Raw genomic sequence first — 17,856 nt, forward strand, 5'->3', positions numbered from 1 at the left:
AAAAAAATGGGAATAACAACGGAAAAGTGTCGAGTGCGGCAAAAGAAAGGTGTTTTCCTTTAAGGCAACAACCGGAAGTGACGCAATGTAGTACGGAGATCCTCTTGCATAAAATGCAGCCCAACGTAACTTTATTAATTTTTCAAACACGCAAACTAGTCATTTTTAAGATGTCTCAAACTTGTTTAAGCGTGCATCTACCTCCGGCTTGGTCAATTTAAAAACGTAAACGTCGACGTGCTTACAATTTCGAAAAATACACCGAGTGCGAACTCTTCCCTTTGTGAGTCTTCTATTTATTTTGTCCTCCCCGCATGGCCCTGAGCGCAGCCGTTTTGTGCTGCAGCCTTTCACGCAGGTAATCCCAAATCCCGTAAATACGTCACGACATTACGAGATGAATTGTTTGCGTTATATGCATTGTGCGTTTCCTATTGTGCTACCGGCCCGTGCATTCATTATTTGGGTCGAATAAACAAGCCCAAGAGGGTAAATCGTAAATTTGCGTGAGATTTCCAAATCAGACGCAGAGAAATTATCAACATTTTTAAACATTTCTAATTTGTACTTTACATTTAATTGACGACATAACTGTTTTCATAATCTGCTAAATGGTTTGGCAATAATTTCCTTGGAAAAAAAATTCTAACTTTGTCTTTTTTTCCCCTTGTAAAATCAGCCTTTTATCCCGATTATACAATGACAGTTTTTAGAAGAAAAATATGACTATTAAAAAGTATCCCTTTTGATGTGCTATTCAACTGTATTTTTCTTGAAACATGTAGTTTTGTGGAAATAGAGGTCATACTTTAAAATTTTAAGTTTCGTTTCATTGTACAATGACATTTTTTTCCCCCCAGGGAAAAAAACGTTTTCCCATCATTGACTTTTTGGGACATGATATTTTGAACTGTATCCTCGTAACATGATGACTTTTTTTTAATGAAGTATTACTCGCCGCTCGTTCCTACTGACTGCCGTCAGGCTGCTGAATTAACATGCGTGAAAACCTGTAACCATTGCAAATAGCACAACCACCTTATATATGCATAAGATGCATATATGCAACTTATATTTATACTGTGTACAGTTTTCTGAAACATTTATTTATTTTGTGCATGCAACACAGTTTTTTTTCTTCTCTATCCCCCCCTCCCTACCCCAATGTTGCTGCTGTAACTGCAAATTTCCCCAATGTGGGACATATAAAGGTTATCTCTTCTTATTCTCATTCCCACGACCCTTGTGAGGATAAGCGGATCGGAAAATGAATGAATGAAAATGAATACTTCTCATTCCATACTTTATTTTTTGTAACAATTAAAACTTTTTGGACATTACCGGGTAAATCATGTAGCTTTATTGTTAACAGCAGCTATAAACTGTTTTCTTAAATTTTCTGCCCAAAGGTTAAGAACAACTGATCTTTGTTTTCAATATCTGAGGACACTCAGTTCATTTTCATATCCAAAAGGTAAGTGGGCGCTCAAGTCAGTGGTTGTCAATTTTTTTTTTTTACACCAAATACCAACTAAAAGAAATACTTGGCTCTCCAAGCATAAAAGCTTGGTCAACAATTGTGTAACTGTCCTGTTAAATTGCCCCAAAAAAAAGACTCTAGGATGAGGAAGAAGCTGCTGGTGGATGTGGACTGTGGCTTGGATGACGCGCAGGCCATCATGTTAGCGTTGGCCGCCCCCAACGTGGACTTGCTGGGGGTGACCTGCGTGCACGGAAACACCACGTTGGAGAACGTGTGCAGAAACACCCTGCGTGTTCTGCAAGCTTGCAATAGGCTGGATGTGGGTCCATTTTGGTTTGAATTCGAAATATGAGGATATGGAAGAGCGGCAGCCTCACATGAGTGCAGTTAACCGCGCGCATGTGACAGGTCACAGACTGTCTGACAATAATTTGCTTGTCCTCCAACCAGCAATATTAGCAGTTACATTTTCTTTTTCAGAAGTCTTGAGTCGCGAGTTGTTTTGGGACATTGAACGTAGGACTATTGTGCAATATTACTATTCGTTAAGTATTATCACTTCAAATATTGTGACTTTCTTATAATGCACCTTTTCTGTAAAAAGACGACTTTTTTTAAGTACAACTTGATTTTCATGATATTTAGATTTTTTTTTTTTAAACCCCCAATATATTTCAACTCTGTCTTGTAACATGGCAACTTTGTTCTTGTTATACATTAGTCAACCCCTAAGTGCTTTATTTCATGCGACAGATCCCAGTGTTTAAAGGTGCTGCCAAGCCCCTCGTTGGCAACTCAATTAATTCGAGCCACTTCCATGGGCTGGATGGCCTCGGAGACGCCCCCGACCCGAACGCTCCCAGTGTGGATCTGGTGCAGGAGGAGAGTGCCGTGATGGCTATGATCAGAATCGTCAACGAGAACCCAGGAGAGGTGAGGGACCACAATAGTAGGTACACCGCCAAGGGTTGCACAACCCATTATGAGGTTCAGGGGACAATTCCTTTTTCACAGACGGTCTGAAAGGTGTAGTCAGGAGGGGGTTAGGGGGAGGGAATACATATTCACTGGAGTTGAATATGTGTCTGCCTCAGCATTCAAAACAACGTTGTTCTTCTGGTTCTCTTGGTGTACCTAATATTATGACCAGTGTGTGGTTCTCCCACATCCCTGCCAGGTGTCACTGGTCGCCACGGCGCCACTCACCAACCTGGCGCTGGCCGTGAGGTTGGATCCGTCCTTGCCGAGCAAGCTGCGAGGGCTCTACATCATGGGAGGCAACACCGAATGTCAGTCACGCAGCACATCTTTCGACAAGTAATAGATTACTGCGGAGTGCTTTAGAAGTGACACGTTTGCTGTCGTTCGAGAAGCACGAGGGAACACCTCAGCGTGCGGAGAGTTCAACTTCACAGCCGATCCGGAAGCGGCGTACATCGTGCTGAATGACTACTGTTGTCCGACCTACTTGGCGTGCTGGGAGTTTACCTGCTACAGCAAACTGTCCTGGGTGAGCATTTAACAACAGGTCCTTCACGTACCAAACATTCTATAACATAGCCATAAATTCAACACCCAAATCAGATAAGAATCCATTTTAGGTCAAAAGGTCAAGTTACTAAACTGCACCAATTTTGGAAATGATTGCCGATTTGGCATCATTGTTGACTTGCCATTCCAACAGTCTCCCATTTGTGAAGATTGACCCAGTAGTTCTTGAGATACAAAGTTTCAAACAAAGGCAGCCACGCCTCTTTTTGCCCAAAAAACATCAGCCGTTGCTCCCAAACCTCTTCTCCGATTGACGTCAAATTTAGTGTTGTGCCATCACTCTCAACAAGTACACCAAGTTTCGTTCAAAAATCAAAAGCAGCATGGTTGAACCCAGTGGCCTGATTTGGCATGGAACAACCCACGAATTTTACAGTGGTACCTCTACTTACGAAATTAATCGGATCTGGAAAAAAAATTATTCATGAGAAAATGTTCTAAGTAGAGACGCGTTTTCCATGTAAATGTGCTGTATTGGATGACATGAATACAACCATCTGAACACGGATCTTTTTGCTTGGCATGTTCTAAAAGGAGTTCTGCGACACCTGGCTAGCACAGCCCACAGCCAAAGCTCGCTTCATGGCGCGTATCTCGCGCCACAGCATCGAGGCGTCGCTCAGCAAGCGCGTCCAAAAGGAGTTGGTGGGCGGCAGCGGCTTCGTCTCCTGCGACTCTTACGCCATGGCTGCCGCCGTGGATGAAACGTTTGTCATCGAGAGCGACTGCTACCCGGTCAGCGTGGAGCTGACGGGCATGCACACGCGGGGTATGATGGTGGTGGATACGCAGGGCATCCTCAACAAGACTCACAAGGCTCTCATTATGAAAAAGGTGGACTTGGAGAAGTTTAAGGAGATGATGATGGCGGCCTTGAAATAGTTTCTAATGCTTGAAGGACAAAAGCGCAACGGCAACCTTTTCCAACAGAGCTTCTGACAGCGAGATCGGATCCTTATTGAATCAAATTAATACAATGCCGATAAAAGCAAACACACCCCAGTTGGATTTTAATGAATGAATACCCCATATTGAATGCCATGTTGTGATGTAAATCAAAGAGATCAAAGTGCATCATGTCAGAACTGACATACAGCTTATAGGTCACATTAATGGTGGAAAACGTTTTGGAATAATTTTTATTGGTCTTGGCATGGGCGATTATCGGTTTGCCAGTCTACATGGTTTTAAAAAGTGAAGGTTTCAATAACTGCTAACATTAGCGTCACCGGGAATTTTCTTTTTTTGGGGGAGTAGGGGGGGTCGTCTAACCAGAGCACAATGTGATTGGCTGCATGCAGGGTTCAGTAAACGAGCTTTTAAGTTAATTACCTCCAATGTACTTTTTCCCCCTTCCTTCTCAGAGCTTAGGGGCAAAGGAGGAGGGAAGAAGCGAGACGATACTATACTGCAAACACAGATACCTCTTTGCTCCGATAAATGTGCACTGTCTTTAAAAAAAAAAAAAACAACAACAACAACAAAAGCGCCAACGGGTACTATTTAGCCCCAAGGACAACATGGGTACCCATCGGGTCAATTCTAAGGACCACATGAAAAGTTCTACTGTACAGCGCGCCAGTGATGGGACATTGTGATTTCCTTCGTTGAAAATGTCAAAACTTGCAGAGATGTATAAAGTCCTGCATTTTGATATTTGTGTATTCCTATCTTGTTAAATGATTGTCGATAATTTCAGTGAGAAATTAACATGATCAGTGCATGATGAATGGATGAATGTCATTAGCTATTAATAACAATTAAAAGTATAAGCCCACATTGTCATTTTATTTGAATTTCCTAGAAAGTCCTGTTTTAAAACTTCACAAAATATACACCAAAAAAAAAACCCTCAAGAAGACATGAGGGTGTGAGAGGAATAACGTCAACATATTTTTGGTTTCATTCAATTTGCATTTATTCTTCATTGCAGCACACAAAGGAATATTGAGGCCACATTGACAAGAATATTACAAGAGTTAAGTCATTGCTATCTAGGAAAGTCATATTTTTTGTAATAATACAATTTTTTTCAGATTTTCTTTTAGGATTGACTCCCAGACTTTGATACATGCCCAGAGTGCATAGTTCGTTTAAAAAAAAATGTCAGTCCTTTGCTACCTGACGTCTTGACGTGTTCAAGCAAGGAGGAAAAGGATATGCTTCACTGGCACAGTTGGCCTTGCAGTCTTTAATTGTGTGATACCATGTTCGTGCTTTAATATCCTTTTCTTCCTCTGAATCTTGACCTTGTGTCCAGCTGCATTTGGACAATGCGAGAATGTGAGTTGTCATTTTACGGGCTTAATGCCAAGTGTTTTTACAAACTCACCATGGACCTTTTGCACTCAAAGAATGACGTCTGTAGGGCTTTGCAATGACCTTCCTTCAAGCACTCACTGGGCATCTTCCCCTCCTAAAAAGGTAGAGAGGAAGATATTTTTATTGCACACTTGCATATGGACAAAACACTGTCATCATCGCCGGTGATCTGGAGCCTATCCTTTGGGCGAGAGGTGGGGTACACCTTGGACTGGTTGCCAGGCAAACATAGGGCACAGATTTAGTAGTTAGTTGACAAAGAATCATTCACACTCACATTCACTACCATGCTGGCCACTAAGAATATTTCCAATTACCGTCATTTTGGTACAGACAATACTTAAGTATTAATACATATTGATTTATACTCACAAAATGTTACACTAATAATCAAAAAAAAAAAAGAAGCGGACAATACAGGCAAGTCAGGGTTACCTTAATGACACAGTCGTGTTGAAGGAGACATGATTTGAAGTCTTCTCGAATGCCAGCACAGGCTCGTGTGTCTTCCTCTTTATCCTCGTAATATTTTGGCATTGTGAAAATTCCGTTGAAAACACTTGTATTAAATTAATCCAAATAAACTCAACGGCGCGATAAACGAAGAGGTATTTATGTTGTGAAAGTGGTCGGCCGCCATTTTCAAAGTGCGTTTCATGACGGGAAAACGGAAAAGCTAGCTGAAGAAGTGCATCATGGGTACAGTTGTAGTTTTACGCTTACTTCCTCATTTGTCATAGTTTTCTGTCGTGGCCGCGTTAAGCATGAAAATTAGGCCAAAACTAATAGGGTAGATTCACACACCCATTGAACAGAATTATACTAATGTTCATGCTCCAATTTTAAACCGGCTTTACTGAAATTATAAACATCACAGATGTGTTATAAGATTCCGATTACAGAGCATTACTAATGAACAGGTGTACCCAATGTGCAGTTTTAATACATTTAAGGGGCCCAGACAACCAGTAACTGGTGGAATGGTTTGGCTCGTGTGCAACATAATTCTTTCGCATAGTTGATCAGGTTGTTGTGGCTTTTGGAATGTTGGGTTACTCTCAATAGCTCTGTGGTTGCTGGATATTGACAATAACTGGAACGGTGCTGTCGACTTCCCCAGCATCCCAACCATGCCTAATGGGTGTATGTCCGTTATGCTGGCCATGCAAGAACTGGTATGGATGCTGTGTTCAAATTCTTGCATCATGAGGCATCATGGACGGTTGTGGATGAATGGCACACGTGGTCAACTATGCCGAGATGTGCCACACTGCATGAGGCAAATGACAGTCACAATAGATCCTGCCTGATTTACTAACAAGAAACGTGGTGATCGATTTATGGAGATTGCGAGCTGCAGACAGATGTTTGTAAGATGTATCCTTGGATGGCGTTGGCGTACATTTATTAAAATGGTTAGGTGAGGGGGCGTGGAACAAAATCGCAACACAAACAATGACATTCAAAGGAACTTGTTTCCTTATTTATTTCAAACATGTCCATGAAAAAGGTCAAAAAATAATAATTCAGCAGAGGCGGGCAACACGGATAACACGATGAAGGCACACAAACCGATTGGTGTTTTGGAAGGAGGGGTGTTTCGAGCCTGAAATAGTTTTCCGTCTTTACTCTCCAGGAACACATTCGCACGGGGTTTTCTTGCTTTTGCAACGTGCAAACAGTTTCGTCCAATCTCTGGGCATAAAGACAATCCAGTAAATGTTACGAGAAGTTTTGTTCAAACATCAGATGAGAGTGTAATCAAGAAGCCTGCTATAGCCCCCCCCAAAAAAAACTAAACAAAAAACTTGTCAAGTATGAACACGTGCGTGTAAACAACACAGTTACAGTTGTCCATTTTCACCAAAAGGCACTTCTATCCCCCCTTGAAGAAAGACCACTGCCATTTAAAAGTTACAACAAAAAAAGTGATGTGAATCTCAATGAAGTAGTTAAAGTGAAATGGAAGAGTGACAGAAACAGATGCTTCATTGCTTTTTATATTCGTATTTACAATGAACTCGAGGATGCTCCATTAAAGCCCTCGGACAAAAAGGTGCACTCTTAAACGATCAGTAGTCATGACATTCCGTTCCAAAACAAAACAAAACACGAAAGAGATGTGCGTGGACAACCTAAGTCTTTTCAGTCAATTTTGAAATGTGAAAAAGGTTGAAAGGAGCATGAGGTGCCAAACTTGGACTTTTTAAAATAAAATGGAAATCAACCCATTAACTCCTCAATTTACCAGAATTAAAGTGTTTTGAACACACATTCAAAAACATTATCCACTGCAAGTATGTGGCAGAACTCAAGGCTGATGCATTAACAGAATTTGGACATTTCCCGGTATTTGTTAGGGGAAAAAAAATCCTCAAAGAAATACTTTCCTCTTGTACTGTTTTGCATTTAAACTACAGTGTTTTGTCCTTTACGAAAACCACAATACAACTTCTTCTTCTGAAATATTCTAACTTTTTCTTCCCAATGTTACAACTTTAGTCCTGCAATGTGACGACATTGCTTTTCATTGTTGATTTCCCATCGTTTGATACGCACCCACCGCCCTTCAGTATGGCCCTAATGGTCATTGAAGAATGAAAAGACTGGTCCCAACGGTGATGCAACGAATACACAGTGCAAAGCAAAGCAGTTTAGGATGTAATCTGATACCACTTATTTGTAGTCACATCAAACACTGAGTGAACTGTCTGCTATTTTCACAACAACAATAATAATAGTTATGCGAATATTACTATATGCAGCCAGTGAGGTGTTGGCAAATGTGATTGAAATAGCTGATACACTTTTAGGGGAACCTGATATAAGGCACAATTCTCCACTTTTGGTGCGCAAAACGGAGTCTGTTGTCATCTCTCTGCGTTTAAATAATAATGTCAACCGGCTTCAAGTGTAATGAAATGGGGCGACGGCTTCCGTGTAGCCATCAGAATCATGAAAATGCACAGTATACAAACAAACGCGTAAAAACAAAAAGGCGCACTAGCATACACATCTCGCAATAGATTCAAAAATATATTTTACTTCTTGTACAAATTAAAAGGCTTATTTTCAAATAAATTAAGTCACCTTCATAGATCCTTGTAACTGTACTCATTTATCAGCATATTCCTTCTGGGAAAAAAAAACAGCGTCAAGGCAATGTCTGATTGATTTTTCTATCCTCGTCAGACAATGAGAGACTTGATGCCTTTCATCACTTCTTCTTTCTTTTGTTCAAAAAATTTAGCCAACTGTTATTGATGACAGGCAGGATTTTTCTTTTCTAAAGGTAATGGAGTATTTTTTGAGTTGGGGCTGGTATTGGTCTTAAAACGGTGTTTCCTCATTTGTGGGTTCGGGTATACATTCCTGGCACCATCAAGGGCAACAGCTGGTGGCGCTAGTCAAGAGTGCAATGCCCCAGCGTGCCCAAAGAGTGGCAGCATTGAGTTGAAAGGGAGTGGTTTGGCAGCATGGACAGTGGCCAGGTGACTGACGTCATGATTTTTGTCCTCCTTCATCTGAAAGGTTTCCCCGATTGTGTTCCAAAATTGTCGGATGATTCCGTCGCACGGCACGGCTGTTTTGCCTACTGACAGCAGTATTCACATTCTCACTAACGAGGTAAGTAAGAGAGTGATGGGACGCAAAAAGAAAAGGGTGAAAAAGAAAAAAATAATGAGCTCCAAGTGGGCTCATGACTTCACTGTTCCCTGACGCCCCAGCATGAGCAGTCTGCAAGGTTTTCATCTCCCAGGGGCTGATGATTCAAGGCTGCCCTGCCCCAAAGTCAGCCTGCAATCCTCTTTATATGTATCTGATAAGACAAAGAGAGGATGTTGTCAAATACAGTTAAGGCGGCATTGGTGACACAGACCATGTACGGTCTGTTGTGTGATTCGCTTACTTCACTGATGATGGTCCAAACAGCCGAGTTTTTGAGAACGGACAGTCGCAAAGCCAGGATGGGGTTGAAGGAAGGATCGACAGCTCCTTCAGCCACACCCTTTTCAAACTGACCTATGTGTTCAAACACAAAGTACAAGTGCAATATTACATATCAAATATTGTTAGGCCATTTATCTGACATTGTCACAACATTAAAAAAAAGCATTTGACATGCGCTTGGTAAAAATTGTGGGTTTTTTTTCATGTCTATGTAGATTCTCAGATCCCTGCTCCTGTGGGATTTCTCCTAGTACGCCTTGCTCTCGACCACATGCCCAAAACATGCATGCCAGGTTGATGTGGTTGTGAAATGTTGTTAGTCTATATGTGCCCAGCAAATATCATTTGACCAGTCACGCCAAAAGTCAGCTGGGATAGTCTCCAGCTCACCTACGAGGATAAATGGCGGAGCAAATGATAGATGGATATTTTAGGCCATTCTGAAGAGTACAAAATAATACCACAAAATGTACTTTAAAAAAAAAAAACATTCCAAAATGAAAATTACAGATAGGGAAAAAAACTCATTGAACAATGGAAATGGAACATATCTATTCCGGGATCAAAATGTCAGCACCATGAAACCTTCATTAACTGTACAGACTAAGCTCAGTAAACTGCAGTAAGATTAGCTTTTCTTCACAGAGGATAAAGAATACAGTCTATTAATGTATCGGTCTGCATGTGTTGCTCCACGGTTCGTGCTCCAACATCAGGTGCTTAAATTGTTACAACACTGTGACCCGATGGTATTGTATTTACCATTATGTGTTAGCATTAAGCTAAAAAGATTTATGTGGTTCTTTGAAATACACAATGTATACCTGTAGTTCTCGTTGTCTTATACTTATATTAACTTTTTTTTCCAATCAAATTTATAGCACGGATGGATACTTTTCGAGTGCGTGATCGATGCGCGTGTCATCCGAGAGTGCTGTTTACGTGTGTTTGCACACACACGCATGTACACATACCGATCCTGTAGAAGCGGTCTTCGGTTCGTTTGTACTTCTCTTTGGTCTGCAGTCCAGGTTCCTGACAATAGGGAAAGTTCAATTACGCAACAGCCGAGTCAAAGCAAGTGTTAATGATTTGTCATTTGAGCAATAGGCACTCGCGTGGGGGGTCTATGATCACCGATGAGTCAATCGCCTCAGGCAGTGTTGTCATGCTTACATTGCAGTTTCAAATCAATAACGTTGCAGCCATCAAAGCAACTGATCCAAACAGTGTAATGTGATGATCGGGCACATTGCAGGGTGTATGTGCATGATTGTGTGTGACTGAGTGTTTTCTTACGGACACGGGCAGTATTTCCACCGTGGTGTTTTGCATCTTGTCTCCCAGGTGTTCCTGGTTACCGCTGCGAAACAGGAACCTGCCAACAAAAATCATTGTGAATTTGACATGGAGACAAATCAGTGCCCCGTTCATGGCTTATCACATGACTCAAAAATAAATAAAGTGAGGACAACCACCACAGATTTCAATGTGTCTGCTGACTTTAGGTACGGGACTTTTGAATCAAAAGGTGACCACATTATAAACGATAAGCTAAGATGCTGAAGTAAAATGCTTTGCTCTGTCTGTGGCATTTTAAACACATTTGAATGACAGATTTGATGGATATAATCTTATGATGATTGTGACGTTTACTTTGGATAATTAGATGTAAGTCTTGTTAAGATGTCATTTAAAGTCCTTTCTCGAACCTCATCATTATGTCACAGTAAGACGTTTTGACAAGTCGCCAGTATAGTTTCCATTTCTAGCTTGATACTGTAATTCTCTTGGGAAACAATTTGGGGTTCAAGATTGGTACTTTCTCCTACTTGCTAATCAAAGTGGTAGATGGGCTTATTAAATGCGAGGGGCTTTTGTTGCTGCTAACAAGCACAGACGGAAGCTGGAGCAAAAGAATCGTCTTCCTCCTGATAAGATCTTGTCTCATGAGCACAGCGAGAGTCTATAAGGGACATCGCTCAAGCACGCACGACGGTAGATAAGAAAGTCACTTACTGGCTGAGCGGGTGACAGCGCTAGTCTCTTGACAATTTGCCACGCGACATCTTTGCCAAGGCATTTGTTAGCAGGCTATCCCACCCCTGCTGTGACCCGCCGCTATACATAGATTCGACATCCATATACCGCCCTCTACTTCATCTCCACGGAGAGCGTGGAGGCTGACCTGAGAATGCTTATTTTAGAGTGTTCTCTCATTAGCCCGATGGGATCCCCAGGAGAGGCATGCAAACACGCAGATATAAGATGAAACGGACTCTCTGGGAATGGCAGCCGTTGGAAATGAAGTTAGCGGGCAGCGAGTGCTCAGAGCGGCCGTTCTTACCGCTCGATGCTGATGGGTCTGTCGAATTTAAAGAGGATGTAGTCTCCCGCCGAAGGCGTGATGGCCCAGAAGAAATCCTCCCCGAGGTATGTCTTCTCCAGGGTGTGGCCCTGATAAACCTGACAGAAGCGTCATACAATGAAGCACGGTACACATGGAGCTTTGAAATGTATGTTTTGGATGGTTTCAAACTTAAATGTTAGATTTTAATCATAAAAGGTATCATGAAAGGTTATATTTTATGATATATCTATATCATTTAAAAAAAAAACCAAAACTTTCAGGATTTGGAAAGATATTTAAACCGTACAGTCATCTTGCTAAGTGAATCATGTTGTGATATAAAGGTCCACGATGTCTTCATTTAATGTTAATATTAACCCTTCCTGTCCCTGTCCACTCATTCAGAAAGCTTATTAATGTTGCCGTTTGCATGCGCGTCGTCCGCTGACAGGAAATTTTGATGTTAAAAAGCGAGGGAATATGACCAATATGCATTTCTAACAGCGACAATGTTCAACAGCCATTCTCAACTTCCTTTTTTTAGATGAAATTGGGAAGTCTCAAAGCAAAAACAAGAATATCATCGAAGAGTTATTTCATTAGTTCAGTTCAAAGTTGAAAAATAATATATCGTCATGAAACATATTTTGGAGTTTTGTCCAGTATTTGAAAGCTACGTCAAAATTATAAAGAAAAAAAAAAGAGCTTGGGAGGAGGATTACCTTCATTGAGGTGGAAACCTCAGCAGGAGGGTTGACATGTATCTTGTGGAGAAGTGGCTTTAGGAAGTCTTTGTCCTGCGGGTCAAAGCAGAGAGCAACGTTGAAGTGGGCAGGATCGGTCGGTAGTGGCATGGGACCGGCTGCGTGGGCAGGGGGGTACTTACTGTCAGCTTTTGGATCTTTCCGGCGAGAGAAGAATGGAGCCCCACGTGTTGAAACAAGGATGGTCGGAAGCGCACGCGGAGGCTGGACTTCTGGCGCTCGCAATGTTTCTGGAAAAGGGTCAAAAAGGGTCAACGAGTTAGAGCCAAGAAGTGCGCAATACAATAGGACAGGATGCATTCGATGCCATCGTAAAGCGGAAAATGCAACGCTGCAAAAGGTGTGCTACTCGGAACTTGACGAGGAAATGTTTTGCTTCTGAAGTCGCACCGAGATTTGAAGGTCATGACACGGGATGTCAGTAAAACATGAGACATCAATTCAGCGAGCATACACTGGCCTAATTTAAGAATCTCCTTTTTTTTTTCTTATGCCCCCACAGAAGAATATGTGACGTTAAAGAGGAAAAGTTTCCACAAGAGGCATCTTACTCCAAAGTATTGGTGCTTAAAGTGCTTCACGTCAAAGAGTGTTTGTTCGGACTTTCAAATCAATCACACCTGCCAATTTGTCAAATATTGTTTTTATGTTATCAGCTGCAGTTATTTCCACTCCAAATCTTACCTCGGCCTGCTAATATGATGTTAGGGCATCAAAATTGATCTTTTTTTTTTCCGAGCAAATAACTGCATTCTCAAAATTTTTGAACAGTGTCATTGAAATGTAGAACAACAATTAAAATATCTTATTCTCCGCCCCCTCGCTGCCACCACCACCGGCGCAATCTCAAAGAAATTAGGTCACTCTCCAGAGCCTCGTTTCTTCTATTTTCTCTTTTAAATTCATCTGAAATCCTCTTGTATACAAATGAGTAAGTGAGGAAGGTTCATTAAAACATGACTTGCCTACGATGGCGACAATTTAACTCTGGAGCAAATTATTTCCGTTTCTGTTTGCTATTGGAAAATTCTTTCCAAATTCAAACATGGACCTTTATGATTCCATTTCAATTCCTCCAAATGACATTTCAATTGTTGTTTCGTCACTTAAAGACTCTTGTTAAAATTGACATTTGTTCATTGTACATTTGTACAACATACCGCATCTTTCTCAGGATTGCACACTTTGACCCAGAGAATGTGGTCTAGCAGCCAGTCGATTGGCTTCTCCTTATAGAACATGAAGATGAACTCGACGATAAGATTCAAGTCTGGTGCCTTGAACATCTTCCCTGTGGGAGACAACAGAGCAAAAGCATTCATGAGATCTGCGGTTCTGGCACAGATGCGCATTAGCAACCGACATTTGACTTTGATAAACAAGACTTCGAGGACTTGGTGCTGCAATCAGGAGAACACAATCCGATGGGGCAACAAATATACCATCCTTGAGCATCAAGTACCAAGTGAGTCTGACACTTGTCAAGTGTGTGACGAAATCATACCGATGAAGCCCAGCTGAGAAAACTCCAGGACCATCCAGTCCTCGGACGAGAGCTGGAGGGCAAAGTTCTTCATGGTGGCGAAGTAGTTGGACTTGGCCACGATGTCGTCCTCCAACTGAGGGAGCAGAGGCAAACATGGGTGAGCCATAACCAACCAGCGGGAGGGTTGGGTTTTACGAACGGGATGCGTTGTTTGGAATTGAGCAATGAAAACACAGCAGAACTAGTGTACACCAAACTAAAAGCGGTTGGAAATACCTCTTCCCTCCAGGTGAGAGCAGAGAATGGAAATAACACACCGCATGCATTAGACGTCAGACTGCCAAGTATGTATGGTCGGCGTCAGTGAACAAAATTATCAGGAGAACGATCACGCAAAAACTTCAGCATTCCAACCTCTGACATTCGTGACTTCACGAATGTCGGTTCAGCGAGCATCAAAAGATTAGCCCCTGTTTTTTGCTTTTCCGTTAGCTTTTTGTGACACAACGAGAACACGGCGTGCACTTTAAGTTACACGAAGGAAGCAGGCTGACTGGCGTAATGTTCACTAATATGTACAGTAACAGTTACAACCATGACAGAAAATGGTGTTGACTGGAGCTTGTGGCATCTGTCTCGCTAATACTATTTTTCTGTTCATAGCTTCTTGCTCTCCGCCCTCACGAATTCCGAGCCAGACTTCTGTGAAAAGCGCGCTGCACACCTAAGCACTTATTTCGTGGTCTTTCCCGACTCTGCATTTCATGTTAGCAATTAGCAATAGCTTCTCCATCGTCTCAAGCTCTCTCTTCTTGCTGGGTGCGTTGCATGCTTAGTGACGCCTCGTCCGCCTGCGTGGCGAGTAGCAAACTAGTTTAGCATCTCGTGTTCTTGCGCAGCTGCGAAAAAAAGGACTTTCAGCAGTATGGTTGAGAGCGTGATGTAGACACAGGACTTTTTTTTTTTTTAACCAGCTTAGAATAGGTTAGTGTGACCTACCCGCAATTAGCAAACCGCTCACTGGTGAGTTTGGGGGATAAGCGCCCACCAAAAAAAAACAACAACATCAAAACGCAACTTTGGCGATCATAAAATCGCATTGTCTGAGACTGCGATTTCGGCCACAAAACTATTTATTGTGCAGCCCTACTCTGTGCAGGGATGATCTTACTTTTACAATTATGATTATTTAAATGTTATATACAGCTGATAAAGGGTTTCGGATGGTGACAGTTGGATCATGAAACTGATTTTTATGGAATCTTTTTTTTTTTATGGAGGGGGAAAACCCCCCATCTCAGAACAGATTGTGTTCGACCTTGGCCGCTGCACTGTACTGGTGACACATTTTAAAAAATTAGAGCACCAAAAAGACAGATGAGTGTGGCAGAAATCCAAGAGGGATTAAACTGCGGTTTTAACAAGAGGAAACAGACACCGATGAACACGATATGCATTTGCTTTGTGGCTGCCTCGGTTTGAATTGAGAGCGGCGGTCAAAATAAAAGCACCCTTTACCGTCATTTCAGGGCTTACCTGAACATAATAAACTCCTTTGCTGATTGCATACATCATGAGAAAGGAATAGTCTAGGTTCTGCTTTGTCCGCCATCTAAACAACATATACACATACAAAAAAACAAAACAAAACAACGTTAGTTTCTAATTATGTAATTGAAGAGCTTTACGGGCAACCTGTGGAGAGGGACGGGGATTGTTGTTGCTCGTGCTTGGACACCGAATAGTCCGTAAGGCCCAATTAGTGTTTACCCCTGCACTCATATTCAAGCAGGCTTATGCAATACACTTCACTCTCCAATGTTCAATCTGGTGCTGGCACACACACACGCACGCACGCATGCACACGCACAGCATCCACGACAGAAGCTTGTGAGAGCTAGGGAGCGCTTTGGGAGCAAGAGGCGCAGGGGCGCCTGTACTGATGACCTTGATCTGCCTTTGACAAATGCTTGTAGAATACTAATCAGCTGACTAAAAGCTCTTGCCCACTTGCTCCCTCCCACTGACTCCTTCCGGTTCTGCAGTCGTCGCATCACATCTCCCTCCTGTGCCACTCAGGCCATCCGTTTTGTCATTCTCACTTTGCCTAATTAGGGCGAAGAAAAAAAGAAAGGGGGTACCGATGATTCATGGTCTTACCTCACTCTGTCTTTGGAGTCTCCAAATGTCTCCTTAAGGTTGGTGAGGTCTGGGTAAAAGTTGGAGGGAGGCGAAATGACCTCCAGCAAACCTGAATTCAGCTCCGCCGCGAACCTGGAGGAAATTGGAACACGGGTGACATCAGGGAGCATGAACGAGCCAACTAACATTCCTATTGCGCGGTGCGGTGCTCTTACTCCTTCTGCAGGCCAGAAACCACACTCTGAACGTACTCCAGGTCGGTCTGCGGGAGAAAGCAGGGCGACCTTTGAGCATCAGGGAACGTTCCCCCATCATGTGAGGCGACCGCTCACCTCCCCGACGAAGACGATAATGACACAGTTGAGTTTCTCCTCCGGAGACAGTTTGCCAATGAGCGAATGCAGCGTCTCCGCCAGATACGACTTCACCTTCCGCTTCACCGTGGGGATCCCCATCACCATGGTAACTGGGCAGAGGAGCACCGGGGTGGGAACGGATATGTTTTAATAAATGGATACAAATAGCCAGCGGTCGTCGCCAGGCATTGAACAGATTACATTGGCTGAAGCCCACTACACAGACAGACAGATGGCGATGGATTGGAGGCCTGGATGACAGTATGCGCGCCACTGCGATGCTTGCGGAGAGGCACCTTAAAAAGCGACATCTGAGTCAGATATGGATTCGATGAATCACAAAATGCTTCCGTTAAATGAAGGCGACAGTTAGCGGAATGAGGGGAGAAGCAGTGAACGCGACTTGGCATCAAGTCAACATTGATCGTCACACTGACGCAAAGACCTGCTGAATTAATTCAGGAGCTTCTGCTATCAATTGAGCGAGTTTGGCTGAAGGGCAGGAATTGGCTCAGATGATCAAATTTTTCCTTTGATTTAGGAAGAAATCAAATACAATAAGGTTTTCACAGAACAGTTTGAAAAACGGGGTTGTACAAGCAGGCACACTCAAGGCGAGCGACGGGCTGCTTTGTTCTTTTATGATACTGGAAAATTCCCCCAAAACTCCATCTGACTCAAATTACAACATAGAAGACATTAGCATAGTTGAATAACACATCGGACCAAAAATAGAAAATTCAAGGAAGCAAGTTAATGTGAGCAGATAATTGCAAATGTCTTATTTTGATGAAACACAAAAGATAACCAGTCTGTTTTCCGTAAAACGCTACAGAAATCTGAGATTTGAATACCTACTGTTGAGAGGCTGAAATCCAAGAATTACAGTACATTAAGTTAAAAACACTGGCTATAAAAGATTGCTCATTTATAAACATAGTTGTGGATTGTTTTGCATCATGCTATTTTTGTAAAGTTACTCAATTGATCGTTGGAGCCCTCGATCAAACTGAATTTACATGGAGCGCACAAGCACACAGTAGTCTGACAGCAAATACTTTTTATAGTTTATAGTCTGCAGACTATAAACTGCAACTTCTTTCCCCAGCCTGATCCTCTGCAGCTCAACTAGTGATGCTGCTTATTTGCTTTTTTTTTTTTTTTGATCCTATGAGCGTCACATTCTCAGCTTCTCTTGAACGGGCTAAAGTCAATTTTACTGTTCATGAATTTTTCAATGCACCCCCCTATTGTAGTAAGTGTTTTTGTTTTCTAACTCAAATCTGCAGTCGGATTGGTACATTTGGACGGCTATTCAGATGTGCTCTACTGAAGCGCACGCCCTCATCATGCCGAAAACCTGATGTGCCTTCGAAGCATCCTGCGGTTACTTTATGCTGCTCCGCTTTGTAAGATTGTCATTTTCTTGTTTTCTCGTATTCGTATGATGT

General features: G+C 42.3%; 3 protein-coding genes across 3 annotated transcripts in view; 1 reads left to right on the forward strand and 2 right to left on the reverse strand.

The window, feature by feature from the left end:
• The first annotated feature begins 80 nt into the window (after positions 1-80).
• Positions 81-4,811, forward strand: LOC147198263 (inosine-uridine preferring nucleoside hydrolase). Its single transcript, XM_086124075.1, has 7 exons — positions 81-358; positions 1,410-1,474; positions 1,615-1,802; positions 2,237-2,416; positions 2,661-2,772; positions 2,857-2,993; positions 3,569-4,811. The coding sequence occupies exons 1-7, from the start codon at positions 315-317 to the stop codon at positions 3,914-3,916; spliced, it is 1,074 nt and encodes a 357-aa protein (XP_085980201.1). The 5' UTR covers positions 81-314; the 3' UTR covers positions 3,917-4,811.
• A 116-nt stretch (positions 4,812-4,927) lies between these two features.
• coa5 (cytochrome C oxidase assembly factor 5) lies at positions 4,928-6,012 on the reverse strand. Its single transcript, XM_086124076.1, has 3 exons — positions 5,792-6,012; positions 5,367-5,450; positions 4,928-5,294 (listed from the first exon to the last, which is right to left on the reverse strand). Exons 1-3 carry the CDS (start codon positions 5,891-5,893, stop codon positions 5,253-5,255), a joined length of 228 nt encoding a protein of 75 aa, XP_085980202.1. The 5' UTR covers positions 5,894-6,012; the 3' UTR covers positions 4,928-5,252.
• Positions 6,013-6,812: 800 nt separating this feature from the next.
• Positions 6,813-17,856, reverse strand: part of mgat4a (alpha-1,3-mannosyl-glycoprotein 4-beta-N-acetylglucosaminyltransferase A) — a 29,677-nt gene continuing 18,633 nt past the window's right edge. The window contains exons 4-16 of the mRNA XM_086124074.1: positions 16,382-16,515; positions 16,265-16,311; positions 16,068-16,181; positions 15,444-15,519; positions 13,926-14,040; positions 13,582-13,712; positions 12,544-12,651; positions 12,380-12,454; positions 11,655-11,773; positions 10,607-10,685; positions 10,282-10,342; positions 9,267-9,379; positions 6,813-9,176 (exon numbers count right to left, since the gene is read on the reverse strand). Of these exons, the coding sequence (XP_085980200.1) occupies positions 9,150-9,176; positions 9,267-9,379; positions 10,282-10,342; positions 10,607-10,685; positions 11,655-11,773; positions 12,380-12,454; positions 12,544-12,651; positions 13,582-13,712; positions 13,926-14,040; positions 15,444-15,519; positions 16,068-16,181; positions 16,265-16,311; positions 16,382-16,515 (1,199 nt within the window). The 3' untranslated portion in view covers positions 6,813-9,149. The remainder of the gene's footprint in view (positions 9,177-9,266; positions 9,380-10,281; positions 10,343-10,606; positions 10,686-11,654; positions 11,774-12,379; positions 12,455-12,543; positions 12,652-13,581; positions 13,713-13,925; positions 14,041-15,443; positions 15,520-16,067; positions 16,182-16,264; positions 16,312-16,381; positions 16,516-17,856) is intronic.

This window comes from Hippocampus guttulatus, chromosome 11, assembly GCF_054856545.1.
Source record: "Hippocampus guttulatus isolate MCC_2025c chromosome 11, RoL_Hgut_1.0, whole genome shotgun sequence".
NCBI classification, from domain to species: Eukaryota; Metazoa; Chordata; class Actinopteri; order Syngnathiformes; family Syngnathidae; genus Hippocampus; species Hippocampus guttulatus.

Coding starts and splice junctions, on each gene's coding strand:
- LOC147198263 (XM_086124075.1), top strand. CDS start 315: ATGGCCCTGAGCGCAGCCGTTTTGTGCTGCAGCCTTTCACGCAG. Junction 2,417..2,660: donor TCAACGAGAACCCAGGAGAG/GTGAGGGACCAC, acceptor CATCCCTGCCAG/GTGTCACTGGTCGCCACGGC. Junction 2,994..3,568: donor GCTACAGCAAACTGTCCTGG/GTGAGCATTTAA, acceptor ATGTTCTAAAAG/GAGTTCTGCGACACCTGGCT.
- coa5 (XM_086124076.1), bottom strand. CDS start 5,893: ATGCCAAAATATTACGAGGATAAAGAGGAAGACACACGAGCCTGTGCT. Junction 5,451..5,791: donor AACACGACTGTGTCATTAAG/GTAACCCTGACT, acceptor CTACCTTTTTAG/GAGGGGAAGATGCCCAGTGA. Junction 5,295..5,366: donor TTGAGTGCAAAAGGTCCATG/GTGAGTTTGTAA, acceptor GTCCAAATGCAG/CTGGACACAAGGTCAAGATT.